Genomic DNA, 15,648 nt, shown 5'->3' on the forward strand with positions numbered 1-15,648 from the left:
AGTTATTGCGTGCTATAGTCAGAATGTATGATCCTGTTGTGGTTGCGCTCTTCCCATAACAACGCGCTGAAACACAGCATCTAAACCCAAAGAATTCACAACGTTTTATTATAATAATGTTCTCATTAGAATGTTATATACACGACATTCCCAATCATAGTTATTAATGTAGTGCACTGCTGTTTGAGCTGCGTGCGCTGAGCTAAAGATGATCACCGGTAAACTGAAGCTCTCTTTTAACTTAACCAAACGCATTCTATATGAGATAAATCAGATATACATCAAATAAACACAATATTACAACGTACAATTGCACAAAAGGCTGCAAATGAACAGCGCGCATCTGAAGTGTCTCTGAAGGAAATAATGCATTATTTATCGGCTTTAAGATATCGGCCAAATTTTCTTATCGGGCCGATACCGATAACAGAAAAAATGAGCATTTATCGGCCGATACCGATATGGTGGCCGATATATCGTGCATCCCTAAAAAAAATTTTTTATTTTTGTTGTTGAGCAAGTGATAAAAATGACAGGGCAAAATCTAAACATTCTAAATAATATATTTTATATTTATGAAAATATAATGTAAACAATTACAAACAATATTTAACATACTAATTGATATCACAAAGAGAGTGAAAAGCAGATAAGACGACAAACATTTTTAGTCAAAACATGTTTGTCAGTCAAACATTTCATAGTGACCAATGCTATAAATCTAAAACTCTCTAAAAACAATAAAAACAGTCCTTTAGGAGGCATGTACATTCTGCAAAATTCATAAGCCAGTACGATACACAATGTTTATTGACAGGTGTTTTGTCCAAGGCCAGAGAAACCAAGAGAATACCTGATGTTGCTATTTTGAAAAGGTTTCTGAGGCCACATGCGCTTCACTCAGTTCAGCCACACAGTACCAGGCTCTACTGTGTCTCCACAGGTGCTGGCGTGCTGCTGGATACAGTCTGGGGGGAATCGGAAGGAGCACAGAGGACATGGAACCATATGCTGCTCATCTGCGCCAGAGCCAAAAACAGAAGAGTGCTGTGAGCTCATGACCTCTGTTTCCCTGACTCCCATGAGCTCCGCTGAATCACCATCCAGGCAGGTGGAAGCATGGAAAGGCAGATAATCAGGACTGAAGCATTCTACGTGGACAAAAGTCAAAGGAACAGAAGAAGAGCTTGTGAGCAGTAAATTATGACCAGATATATTTGCTTGCAAAAAATCCTCCCCAAATGTGCATGTACACAATCACATTACCTCCACAAAGAGGACATCTCGTCTCAGGAGAGCCCTGAGGAACCTGGTGGGCACTTCTGTGTGGGTTTGTTGAGCTGGGTTTATGGGTGGATGCTGTAGGTCTGGATTTCTTCTGTGGAGCGCCACTGTTTATAAGGCTCTGCCTGAATGACCACCATTGAATACAGAATATATGGGTCTATAAAAATTATATACAGAGTGAAGAATATATACAAGAGAGTCCAGGAGTCTGGGACCACTAGTGAAAAGTCTCATTTAATGCCGGGTTCAGACTACACAATATTTTTGTCGGTCACGATAGTCACTGTGTCAAGATTACACGATTTTGACTCCTAAAATCTTGTCATGTCCTGGACAAGAAACATGTTAGACTACACGTTGCTTCCCGACCATTCATCGCGTGCTGTCTTTAACGACACACGTGATGTCATCGAGAAGGTGGAACTAGCGACTGACTTCCGAAAACAAGAGTGTCACTATGACACACCACACGTGCTGAAACAATGGAATCTTGCCATTGTCGTTTACGAATCCCCACGACACCCTACGTCAAGCAAATCGTGGCAAAATCGGGCTAAAATCGTGTAGTCTGAACCAGGCATAAGACATTTTGTTACAAATTACAAAATTAGCACAACAATTTGAGTTCTTAGCATTCTTGTTTTAATATTTGGTATGTCTTTTGCTTGTTTTCCAATGGAAAAACATGTTTTTGTTACATTAAATAATATAACTATAAACAAATAAATATAATTTTAAATAATGTTTATTTTTTTATCCTAACACTGTTTTCTTGTGAACACCACTGTATAAATAAATATAAATAGTATTTTTAAAGAAATTAATACTTTTGTTCAACAATGACACATTAAATCAAAAGTGACAGTAACATTGTTACAAAATATATTTCAAATAAATGCTGTTCTTTTGAAATTTCTATTCATCAAAGAGTCCTGAAAAAGACGTATTGGTTTCCACAAAAATATTAAGCAGTACAACTGTTTTCAACATTGTTAATAATAAGAAATGCTTCTTGAGCAGCAAATAAGCATATTACAATGATTTCTGAAGGATCATGTGACACTGAAGACTGGAGTAATGATGCTGAAAATTCAGCTTTGCCATTAAATGAAGAAATTACATTTTAAAATACATTAAACTAGAAAACAGTCATTTTAAATTATAACATTTCACAATATTACTATTTTAACAGTTTTTTTATTATTAAATAATAATATCAAATATATAAGCCCTGAGTAATTTAGGTTTAAAAAGTCAAATGTGCTTTTTTGTGGTCAGAATGAAAACAAAACTCTGCAGACCCCAATTCATCTATCCTTCATATCAGACTTTTTTTCTCAATTCATACCGTGGCTTAGACTTCTTCCTTTGCTCTTGAGGAGTCTTTATTTGGTCACTGGAAGTCCTAAATCCACCTAATTCAGCCCATAAAGACAGAAACAACATTTGTATTATGAAAAGCATACATTTTTCCACTCTGTCTGTGTGGTGGCCGAATAACAACTTGCCTGGTGGGGTTTTCACATTATCTTCTCTTGGAGGTGTTGTGCTGGATGTAGTACTGCAGGGGGATGTTGACAAGGAGCGTCTGTTAGAGTGGGCGGCTATGACCATGCGCTCTGCCCGACTCAAACTCCCAGCATTCCTTTGGGCATCTGAGGAGACATTCCTGAAAGGGAGTACAGAGTGCCTTCTGAATATCATGCTACTACAAATCTAGTCTTGAAATAAAGAGTAAGTGTCAGACACTTAATTCACACACCCCGTGAGTCGTCCAAAAAACGTGTTTTGGATAGCTTGGCTGGAAAGCCACTCCATCACGGATGTCATCTTTTCTGGTGTGCGCTGTGAAACAATTCATACCAATTAAAACGGTTGCTGTGCCACTCGATATATGGTATAAGAAAAGGCAGTTTGTTTTAAACACAACAATTTGATAAAACCTTCATCAAATCTCTCACCAGATTTTCAGCAGCAATATCTTCATGTTGTGCTGAGGAATCTTCGGCCTCGTCTTCCATGGTGCGGATGCGCAGAAAGGACAGACCAAACTGTGACCATTTGTTGAAAGGCTGAGTGCAGGTGACACGCAGTCTGTCCCAGCTCTCCTTGGCAGTCTGAGAGAGAAAATCAGCTGGACATGGACACATTTAAGACATTACCTCAGTCTTTCAATGCCAGTGAACACAATTAAATCTTACGCACTTGCAATATGAAAAAAGAATGGTGGTTTGATTAGAAAAGGCTAAATGGTCTTTAAAAAACAGTTACCCTTCTGATCTTCACAGTCAAAAATAATAGGAAATGAATGGGAAAAACAAAACTAAAAATACATGTACAATTTCTTGGGGTACAATATACTAATCAGCCTTAATGCAGTAGTATTGGATAATATCTAAATATATATCCAAAGGGAAAAAAATGTCTACAAATACTCTTATAAGCAACTAAGGAATGTCACCAATCTGCCTTCCGTGCTTGGATTTTAAATAAATTTGCTCGATTTTTAACTTAAATGTTGCATTAATTCAAAATAATATTTTGTAGTATTTACATTATTTTATATAGAAATAAATGATGCATCATTTAGAGGTGAATAATGTTTACTACTATGAAATCCACTCAAAATACAAAGTATTAAAGTAAAAATATTATTAAAATAAAATATAATACAACAATTAAAAAAAAAAAACACTTATTTTCTTTGGTCTGTTTTGACCACCGAGAATCACAAATGTGACCCCGAAGTGAGGAATACCAGAGGGTTGATTTGCATGCATTATACCTTTTTTAAACATGCGCACATTTTGTCGGCCAATGCCCTGTTTCGAGTCCGCTGGACTCATGAGTGTTGCAGTGGGCAGCAGGGTGACATAGGGATGGTCTAATGACCAGGAGGAGCGGCCAACATCAACCTGAATGAACGCAGAGCCACAGTTGCCTTTACAAAGAAAAACAGGAATATTGTGAACATTAATATCTCAAGAATACATATCAGATAATAGCAGGTGATTTTTATGTTAACACCAACACACCAACATCAATGAATCCTATAGCAGATGCTCGCTCCATCTGTAATTCCACCCTGAGAACTCCACTGCGGTCCTGGATGCTGCACAACCACGGTCTGCTGCTGTCACTGCCATCACACAGATTATTCACACCATTCTTACTATCCTGCAATTCAGTCACGTGAGAAAGAAAGCTATTAGAGGTAACACTTTAATAACTTTCATTAATCAGATTTAGAAACGTTATTACATTTAACAACATGCTAAGTATCATGTAATGCACATTCAAATAGATAGAAATTAAATAACTTTTATTCATATATTTTTTAGCTCTATATTATAACTGTACAGGTACAAGAATAGGTTATATCAAACATTATTTGAATGTACATGAATGAACTCGTCACCTTTACGCAATGTTGTTCATGAAAGTTATCACAAAATGTTAGATATTACAAGTATTCATCCATTACTGTCTAACCGTTAACATGACATTTCAACCAGATATTTACCTGTGATGTAAACGAGACGATATGTTTTATTTTGTTGGGCGCCATCGCAGAAACAATTCATTAAACGAGTTGCGTCATCACGTATTCGTTTTTCCCGCCTGAACTCGAAAACTCCACCCACAGCGTCGCCTCGCCTCATCCGGTTCAGGCAAAAAATCAGATGATGCCCTCTCGTGGCCTTTATAATTAGTAATTATAATAATAATTATAAATTTATATTACACAGATGCATTTGATTCAAGATCTACACTGTGTACAATACCAGTAACAAATGCCAAATTATAATATACAATTCGTAACAATTGTTATGAAAATTTGAAAAGGCACATTTACACTGACAAAAATCAAAAGCTAATATCAATATATTCTGTATCATATAGAGATAATAAGTGTGCATGAAGTATGAACTCATAACTTTACATGTCATGTGTTTTTCCACTACAGTTATTCATATTTGCTCCAGTCCAGTAAACTCATTCTGATTTTGATGCCAGCTGTTTAGTTTTGTAAGCTAGCGAACAGAATTCCCACAGCTGTCCTGTGGACAAGCTTAAGACAGCTGCAGACATATATCTGCCCTAAAGGGGGTTATACTGTGCTTGTTGCACATTTAAAAATACTTTAAACACTAGCACTAGAGAAAAGTAAAGTCTGATTATTAAAAATGAGAGGGGAAAAATTATTTTCTATGAATAATGTGTCATGTTAAAATAGGCTGACTATATGATAAAATATCTGCACCTTATCTTACTTGCATACCCTGAATGAAACCAAACTGAAAACATGAAAAACCTGGTTGGGCTTTAGTTAACCATTGCACTGAGAAATCAAATGGATATTTTCGACCCTTTGCAAATGAGTTGTTATCGTGACTTTCCCTTCTACAGCTGTTCTCGGCCCCTCCTGTGAATCTGTTGTATGTGGGTGTGGGGAATCAGGGGGCCGCCGTAACCCACTGGCAGCTCTAATCAAAACATCTGTCTCCCATCCTCGTCATCTAAACTTCAGAGACCTACCATCATCCTACATGAACAGGAAATCTAATAAACACAATCTATGCATGAATTTTCTCTTTAGTTCTGTTGTTTGTAGCTCTGATTTAGAAACATCTTCTATAAAGAGTGATGTTAGGACCATAATCTTACTGTTACTGAGGCAGGAAACAACTGGTAAACAAACAGTTGGTGAAAGTATAAATTCCAGTCTTTATGCTTTCCTGTTAGAAATGACTACACTGAGGATTTGTTTCCTATTTAGTTAAACATGATCCATTGAATTAATATTAACACATTTTTTCCCTTATTTCCTAGAAGTTTAAACATGTTGTATGTGCCTTTAAAACAGTCTTAAAGATAAAACTAAACACAGACTAACCACATAGCCTACTTTAAAAGCAAATTTGTTATTAAAAAACAGATTTAAGATAGCAGTATACTCTCTTTTGCAATAATAGCTGTTACTTTCATCTGCCATACAAAATACAGCAAAACACACCTCTAAGAATGAAAATACCTGCATGCATAAGAAAATAAATAAATAAATAAACAAACATGGGTGTAGCCTATGCATAATAATTATTATTTTTTTTAAATCATAGGCTATATCATTAATTTCATGAATATTAATGAATTTCCTTAGGGTTCATTTACCTAATCAATATGTGTTAATAAAATATGTGATAGGCTATTTTACATATTTACACCACAAAGTATGTACATATGTTTATGTAAATTTGTAAATCTAACTGCAGCTCCTAGGCTATACTAGCTGCTTACTTAAGGGATAGTTCACCCGAAAATGTAAATTCTGCCGTCATTTAGTCACCCTCAAGTTGCAAACCTGTACGAGTTTCTTCTGTTGAGCACAAAGGAAGATATTTCGAAGAATGGTCATAAACAGTTGACGGTTGCCATCGACTTCCATTATAGAAAGAAATACAATGGAGATCAACTATTTGGCTACCAACTTTCTTCAAAATCTTCTTCTGTGTATAAGCTAATAGAAAAAGAAACTCATACAGGTTTGGAACAATGATGAGAATTGTCTTTTTGGGTGGACCCCTCAATCCTGATATGTGTTGTTTTATGATTGATATATAGGCTAGCCTAATTATTTTATTATTTGATTACAGCCACTACACCGCGCGTAGGTGAAAACAGTGTATTGCACATGTGACAGGTAATACGGGTGGCATGAGGCGGTGTCAAATGAAAACCGAGACGGCAGGATGGAGAGCGGATAAATGATACTTACGCCAGTCTCTCTTCAGCTGTTATTTCGCGCAGCAGCGTGTTTATACAGCGACATCGCTAAATTATTGTCGCTTAAACTCGAAGGACTTACTGGAACCTCAGTTTGCCATTAAGATGATATCCTTATCATTCAAACCTATTTATTATGACTTCGGACTTCTTGTGTGTGGTGGTAGGTGAAGCCAAGCTCCTTTAGTTAGTCCTAGAGATGGCCACGGACTCTGCAGCCCCTCCTCAGCGCGTGCTGGAGTCATTCGACAGGAATGCCGCGGCATCCGAAGGCAACTCCGAATATTTACAGTCTGTTAGTAGCGAATCGAGCTCATTCATCATGGTTCAGCCCAAAAATCGTCTCGAAGTGCCATCCAGGTTATGGGTGACAGCGGTTGTGGTCATCGTGATTGTCCTTCAAGTTGCCTCGACCACAGGGCTCTTCATATACTTGAACATGTCAGTGGCACAGGTAAAAATGCATTCAGCAAAAAGTTGCATTACTAATATTGTTGTTGTTGTTATTATTAACAGTGATTTATGGAACAGTTTATGCATGTCTTTAAACTTTATATTTAATTTGTTAAACCTTTTCACGTGTAGCCACGTTCCTATAACATCCCGCAGAACTGAAGCTCTTAGATTGCATAATCATAATGGAGATCATATGGAAATGGCATTAAAACTTTTTTCTTACCCTGCAGGCTGACATGCTGTCATCTTGGTATCAGGTTTACGGGTTTTCATTGTATCAGCACTGCTTTTTCTTTGACTGTAGTCTTGGGATGGTGATTACTGCATTTATTTAGCTGCCAGAAGAATTAGGTCATGGGTCTTTGTTATAATCAGTTCTGATGCGAAGAATCAGGTCAATACATTTTGCACATAGAACTGCTAAATTCTTTACGAAAAGCTTGCATAGTTTTTATCTAATCTCTGCTAAGAGCTTTTGTATGGTGTCTTTTTGTATTCTGACACCTTATTTATGTATTGTGTGGGAAAGTTGTCAAACTCTTGACAGAAAATGGACTGAATGTTAATGATTTTATGTGTTATTGTTGATATTGTTTCAGGAAATCTTTTTTTCCCCCCTTTACTGGTTGTTAAAACAATCAAATGTGTCCTTATAACATTTACATTTTTAAAAAATGTATTAATTAAAAGTAACACCAAAAACATAATATCTGTATCTCTTCAAAAAGTTAAATAATAATAAAAAAAAAAAAAAGGTTTATAAAATTATCGTTCAAGGAGTTTTCAGAAGGCTGAAAGTGGTTTAGGAAACTCCCCTCAAAGATAAACAAAGATTTGGGGCCCTCTACCAGCATAAATACAAACTTTAATTAAATCAGAAGAAAGGCTGTCAGGTTTAATTAGCATATTAATTACTTTGAAATACTCTGCTATATAAGAGCTCGAGGTCCGTGGTTTTGAAGGGGGAGTTTTGCAGTTTGGGCCGCATGTGATGAGTACAGCAGACAAAATACGCAAGGGGTCCTAAAAACAATAATACTGTGCCAAAATGTCAACCACAGAAGCCTTAGTTCAGATATCTTTACCCACATAGTCTAGTCTGTTTTTCTAGTGACCGAGGGATTTGTAGGCATTTAGAAAACTTCTTTTTTTTTTTTCTTGTGGTCTCTGTCAAAATATTTTTGCATTGTGGGAATTTGTTTGTTCAGCCCCCAAAGGTCTCTTTTTTTAGTGTGTGTGGCTATAGTAAAAGTATGCAGAGCGGAGCATGATTGTGACTAGAAAAGGCAGTTTTCTGATATTATTTATTATTCTGACATTTTTAACCCTCCTAAGCTTTTCACGCTTTGGATGTTCATGGTCAATTTTGTTTAAATATTTATCACAATAATTTCCCTGTAGTAGTAACAATGAAATTGTGTACTTTTAGGTAATTTTGGGTCATTTAGATCTTAGATCTTATTTATGTGTAAATTTCTCTATTTCACCATCATTTGTATAATCAAATATGCAAACATTTGAACATTACTACAGTAAATATCTACACTTCTATAAGCTGAAACAAAGAAAATATGAGAATTTATTATGTATTTGGGCCAGACTGCTGCCATCTTGTGAACAAATAACATTTATTGTCATTTTATGACAATAAAGGCCATTAAATGGCCGAAGTATTTTATGCAGCTGCCTGCTGTGAAATAATTCTTAGAAAGTTGGTGAGGTCTTTTGTGCTTTGGATGTTTTACAGTCTCACTCCTTAATTTCTGTGTGTTTGTTCAGCATTGTGGCTGATATATACATTTTATTCAACACATATTTTTGAAAAAAAAAAAAATGTTCTGCTCTTTCTCATTCATTTCCTATGGTCGGGCAATTTTTAACCACAGACAGCTGAAGGTTTGCCTTTTTATGACCACTTACACTCATTGAGTCCAGTTTTATTTCAAGATTGCATACCTAAAAAAAAAAGTCAATTTATTGAACCACCATTTGAACCGAAACCAGGAATTTATTTTTATAAAAATCGGTCAAAAACTACACATTATACAACTATAAATATAAATTATTTTTGAGTTATGAAGGTTCTGTCATGTGTTCATGAAAAAAGAGCTTTTTAGGATGTTTCATCACGTGAGGACACGTTAAACATTTTTAAGCAGACTGGTGAATGTGTCATTGACAGGCTCGGACACAAGGTGTAGTGGAGGAGCTGAGGTGTCTTGGTCTTCTGAACGCTCTGGAGAAAGAACAGGATGTACCTGATGACCTGGTCCAGCTCTTTGGTGAGCCGTGCATCAAACTGGCCGAAGGACTCAAAGCCTACATCTCCAAGGTAAAGAGTTGCTGTATTTTTAATAAGCATGCAAGCATGTGCTTTTGATCACACAGGTCTTTACTTTAGTGATGGGAATTAGTGTGTTTATGGCATTTCTCATGGCATTTGGACCTGGAGCCCTTTGGAGATAAGCATGACCAGTGGGAGACTAGCTGAAAAAAACACAAAGCACTGGAAACCTTCAATACACAAAAACATTCAGCATGAATCTGTTCTTCTGGAAACTAGGTTATTTAAAATCATGTTGAAGATTTCTGGCCCCTCATTAGTAATTTTTTGTCAACTGTGTTTTTTTTTTTGTTCTTTTGAATGTGCACTTAGTCATTTTTACTCAAAAGTGTTAAAGGGGTCCTATTATCCTTTTTCACTTTTTCAACTTTAGTTAGTCTGTAATGTTGCTGTTTGAGCATGAAAAATATCTGCGAAGTTACAAAGCTCAAAGTCCACTCCAAAAGGAGATATTTTATTTAACAGAAATCACTTTTCAAAAACTACAACGAACGACTCGTTTGGATTACAACGCATATTTTCCGGGATTTGTGATATCACAAATATCGACGAATAGGACGAGACCTGGTTGAGCTGCACTAGAGAAGGCAACGAGTGTTATCACTATGTCGGAGACATGCTAGCTTTCCCAAGGCAGACGAACTTAGAGTGGTTACAATCATCCGGGTTTAAATCGCCTCAAATTGATTTGATTTTGACTCAATATTTTCACTGAAGCTCGCAGGCGGCTATGGTAAGGGCATGACATTTCCCAACCAGGCGCCGAGTGCTGCCAATCACAACACACACTGGCCCAGCTAACCAATCACAACACACACTGGCCCAGCTAACCAATCACAACACACACTGGCCCAGCTAACCAATCACAACACACACTGGCCCAGCTAACCAATCACAACACACACTGGCCCAGCTAACCAATCACAACACACACTGGCCCAGCTAACCAATCACAACACACACTGGCCCAGCTAACCAATCACAACACACACTGGCCCAGCTAACCAATCAGCACATTTCGTATTTCAAAAGGCGGGCCTTCATTTGATATAGGAACTATTCGAGCCATTCATGCCAGACTGGGGAGAGAGGTGTTGTAATAATGTAAAATATGTGAAAAATAATGTGTTTTTCGAACAACCTAGTATGAGAGCCTGTTCTCCTAATAAAAGCTAATAAAAGATGCAAAGCCATACTGAGATCACACATAACCAGACGAATACTATTCACTTCATCTCTGTAATCTCTCTATTATTGGGCACTATAGCTCACTGAATAAATTAGCCATGGCTGACTGTGAATAGTGCATTTCAACAGTGGCATCAGTTGCTGAAAATTTCTGTATTTGCATAATGCTACATCCACACCACTAGGTGTGTAATTCCAAGACGACTGCCATATCGGCAGACTGATGGACATAATAAATATTTGATTTGGCCTATTGCACTAAGAATGTGCTCCAAATATATCAAATGTAACAAAGCCTATTCTCTCTCATTTGTGACTTTAATGTTTTTGTTCCACTCTGGTGTTCCAGAAAAGAGCTTGGATTGTCTTTCTGACATGGACTTGAATGTGGAAAATGTCTTAGTGATGTTGATGTGTTTCAAATGTGTAACAATCTTTCAACGAAATCAGAAATGTGCACTTCAGTAGCACCCTATAATTGGCAGAAATGTATGTATAAACGTCTTTTGTTTTCTGTATTTTCTTACAAATATGGGTACTTTCATTTTTTGCTCTCTTTTAGGTCACAGAAACCATAATCTCGAAACACACCTTTGAAGGTAACATGAGACCACATGAATTCAAGTGTTTCTTCCTCTTCAATTGAAAAAAATATTTCTGCTGTTACCTGAACTAACCCAACAGTCTCTTTTAAAATTGAGTGCATCTATATTTTTAAATGACATTAAATGATTTTTTTTCTTTTTTCTTTTTTGCTTTGTTGGCTTTGTTCTTTACTGTTTTTCGCAGAAAGAGTCGCTATCCCTCCACGTACAAAATTACTCACCACTGGCAGCCGACGGCCATCAGCTCATCTTACTCTCAGAGACAGTGGACTGCAGGGTGAGTTTGCCAGCATGTTTGGGTGTGTGTATTACAGAAGCCTTTACTTATGTCAGCAAAAAAAGTCCTTAAGTTTCTACAGCTCTCTCGTCCTTCTGGAAACAATCTTAACAAACCGCTTCATTAGGAATTCAGTAACATAACAAAACATTTCTGACTCGTACTGAAGTGATATATATGGAAGCCCGTTTCCGCCACTGAATAAAAAATAAAAGAGGTAATTGCGACTTTTTATCTAACAATTCTGACATTTTTCTCAGAATTGCATGATACAAACTCGCAATTCTGACTTTTTTTCTCAGAATTGCGTGATATAAACTCGCAATTGCGAGTTAAAATGTCATAATTGAGAGATATAAACTCGCAATTCTGAGTGCGAGATATAAACTTGCAATTGCGAGAAAAAAAGACAGAATTGCGTGTTTTTATCTCGCAGTTGTGACTTTATATCTCGCAATTCTGACTTTATAGCTCGCAATTGTGTTTATATCACGCAATTCTGAGAAAAAAAGTCAGAATTCTGACTTTATATCTCGCAATTCTGACTTTATAACTCGCAATTGCGAGTTTATATCTCACAATTCTGTGAAAAAAAGTCATAATTGTGAGATAAAAATTTGCAATTACCTTTTTTATTTTATTTTATTCAGTGGCGGAAACGGGCTTCCATAGATATATCACATGAAAACAGCAAAAAAAAAAAAAAAAAAAAAATTAGTTCAACAAATGCTTTGTAGTCACAAAACAAATCTCAGTAGATCTCCCCACATTACCAAAAAGGGCTATGTGAATGATTTTAATGGACCATGTTTTGTCATGGAAAACAAGCTTTGCAGAGTTTAACAATAAAGTTAAACTAAAATAATAGCATAAAGATCATTGGTAACACTTTAGAATAAGGTTAGATTTGTTAATATTACCAAACTATTTAAGTTAACACGTTAACTAACAATACTAACAATACTAACAATACTTCTACAGCATTTATTAATTAATGCTTGGCTAATGTTAATTTCAACATTTACTAATACATTTTTAAAAGTTGTATCTTTTCTGTTCTGTTATTAATGTACAGTGAACATACAAACAAACAATAAATGTATTTTAATCATGACAACTCTCGGAACATTTTAGCATGGTGATGGATATGACAATGTTAATGCATTTGGTCTTGGTGGAACAGATCTGCTATGCTGCTGCTGAATTGCTGCTGCTGTTGGTTATTGCTGTAGTTGTAGATTATTGCTGCTGCTGCAAGCAAGTACAGGAACTTGCTACTGCCAATGCATATGGTGATACGGTGCCATGAGTATTTAAGATATACTGCTGCTGCACAAATAGCATATAAAATAACCCCGTAGCAGATCTATACAGGTGGAGCTGGGGAAGGTGGAGGGTTTCAGAGAACTCTGAAAGCGCGCTGCAGGAATCTCTAGTGAATGCTAGCAAGCTATATAAATGCAAGGCAGTAAGCTCATTGGCTGCATATGCAGCATGAACCAATCAGCTTGTGCCAAGTTGTTTAACTCTCTGAATATCATCAGTTACATTAACAAAACATCAGTCTGCGCCATCTAGAGTTTCATGGCTAAACTATATATTTTTATTAACTAACATCAACAAAGGTTAATAAATGCTGTAAAAATACATTGCTTGTAACTAGACAATGTTAAAATATGAGACCTTACACTAAAGTATTACCAGATTATTATTATATTTTTTAACTCATAGTGAAAAAACTACATTGACATGGAATGAAGAGTTTATTATTTTAAGATTATACAGATATTCTGAACCCCAGAGATGGGAAGTTCTGCAGAGTGTCAGGTCTGTTCCTAGTAATTGGTGCAATTTATGTTTTAAAATCAGAAAATGTTTATTATTATTATTGTTGTTGTTGTTATTCATATTATAAATAATTATTATTTATATCAGCATTTTATTTTAATTTATTTTATGATTTTTTATTTATTATTATTTATTATTGATCAATTCTGCTGTACACTGAGGTGATTAAGGTTTGTTGCACCTTTCTTGTTATACCAGGTACGACATCCTTAACCCCCCAGACTGACCTTCACCAGTCCTGCCGCCATCCCGTTCGTTCCTGGGGGAACCAGAGTTTTGGCTCCCACCTGCACAACATGACCGTGTCCAACGGACGCCTGCGTATCCCTCGCGCAGGCCGCTACTACCTGTACGGCCAAGTCTACTTCCGTTATCTCACCCTCTCCATTGACGATTACCACTCGGGCTCCGACAGCCACCAGGTGGTGCAGTGCGTCTATAAGAAGACCGCCTACGCCCGCCCAATTCAGCTCCTGAAGGGTGTGGGCACCAAATGCTGGTCTCCAGACAGCGAGAACGCCCTTCACTCCAGCTACCAGGGAGGCCTGTTTGAACTTCGTGCAGGTGATGAGATCTTCATCTCCGTGTCTTCTCCCACAGCTGTGTATGCAGAAGACTCCTCCAGCTACTTTGGGGCCTTCCTGTTTGACCTCTGAGGGACCCAGTTGGGGCTTGTGGTCTCATTCTAAGGGAAAGGAAATAGTTCCTGTCGGAAGGCCCCACTTGGGAACCTTGAAAAGAGGGAAGCACAGATACTCCACCATCTGATGGGTTCAAAACACCAAACAACTGATCTAGTTATTGTGGTCTGAGGGCCATTTGACCTTCATAGGCTAAATTTTACGATTCAGTAGAGTGATAAACTCTGGACTCCCATCTGAATGGGTAGATCATGAGCATATCTGTGAAGGCTTTGTAAAGACGTTTCTTAGAAAGATGGAAAACCTGAAAATGAGGACAATGACCTTCACTATTTAACCACATAAAAAGCCAAAATAATTCTTTAAAAGTAAGATTGTAACCTTCAACAAATGCACAAAACTAGCTGCACGCAAACCATGCCAGATTAATAGTTTCCAACTATTTTTAATGTTATACTGTTTATACTGTTCATTCTTTCATAAAAAAGACTGGGACAGTGTGGCCAATCATGGCCCAGAAGTCTCCAGTTAATTAAAAGAAGTTATTTTGCATTATGAGTCAAACCGGTGTCATTCACTGATGTCTGAAGTCTAGCAAATAATCTAGAGCCAAAACAGGGTAAGATGAAGAGCGAGATTCCGCATGACTCAAATTTGGCTCAAATTTACCAAAACAATCCAAAGTTAAACTAACATTTTTCAAAGAATGGCTTTTTCCTGTTACTGCAATTTTCCTGAAGCTCCTAATTTAAATATCCAGGACAGACACATATCTTGAAATAATTTTGAGAAACATGAAGAACATCACCAAATATCACAATCCACACTGGAAAAAAAAACACAGAAGAGCATGTTACATGTTGTTATATTTCATGTAATGCTTATGAATAAATTACAATGATAATGTGACATTCATATTTAACACTAATGGATAATGCTGACATAAATAAAAAACAAGTTTACACAATTTAAACATTGAGTACAAAGAACCCAACAAATGATTGCACACAACCATTACATATTTTCTCAACAATTAGTTCACGATGCTCCAAGATGTTTTTAATAAAGTGGCCCTTTATTTATCAAAATGAGTGACATTTTGATAAAAAATGGAAATACTGTAAAAGTTAGCTAAGGACTGAGAACCAGCCAAGCTAATGTGCCATCGGAGGAGTTTCAAGCACTGCTTACAAAGATCTTAGCGTTCACTCTGTGTCC

The 15,648-nt window shown here is 36.7% G+C and overlaps 2 protein-coding genes across 2 annotated transcripts; one reads left to right on the forward strand and one right to left on the reverse strand.

The window, feature by feature from the left end:
- Nucleotides 1–650: 650 nt before the first annotated feature.
- LOC107684729 (DNA repair protein XRCC1-like) lies at nt 651–5,054 on the reverse strand. Its single transcript, XM_016481066.1, has 9 exons — nt 4,811–5,054; nt 4,323–4,464; nt 4,073–4,228; nt 3,249–3,421; nt 3,050–3,132; nt 2,796–2,956; nt 2,636–2,702; nt 1,267–1,409; nt 651–1,151 (listed from the first exon to the last, which is right to left on the reverse strand). Exons 1-9 carry the CDS (start codon nt 4,853–4,855, stop codon nt 901–903), a joined length of 1,221 nt encoding a protein of 406 aa, XP_016336552.1. The 5' UTR covers nt 4,856–5,054; the 3' UTR covers nt 651–900.
- A 1,951-nt stretch (nt 5,055–7,005) lies between these two features.
- On the forward strand, nt 7,006–14,909 carry LOC107684692 (tumor necrosis factor ligand superfamily member 10-like). The gene is made up of 5 exons (XM_016481017.1): nt 7,006–7,525; nt 9,710–9,859; nt 11,622–11,658; nt 11,849–11,941; nt 13,988–14,909. The coding sequence occupies exons 1-5, from the start codon at nt 7,271–7,273 to the stop codon at nt 14,443–14,445; spliced, it is 993 nt and encodes a 330-aa protein (XP_016336503.1). The 5' UTR covers nt 7,006–7,270; the 3' UTR covers nt 14,446–14,909.
- Nucleotides 14,910–15,648: the final 739 nt, after the last annotated feature.

Source organism: Sinocyclocheilus anshuiensis, unplaced genomic scaffold (genome assembly GCF_001515605.1).
Source record: "Sinocyclocheilus anshuiensis isolate Anshui unplaced genomic scaffold, SAMN03320099.WGS_v1.1 scaffold509, whole genome shotgun sequence".
Classification (NCBI taxonomy): Eukaryota; Metazoa; Chordata; class Actinopteri; order Cypriniformes; family Cyprinidae; genus Sinocyclocheilus; species Sinocyclocheilus anshuiensis.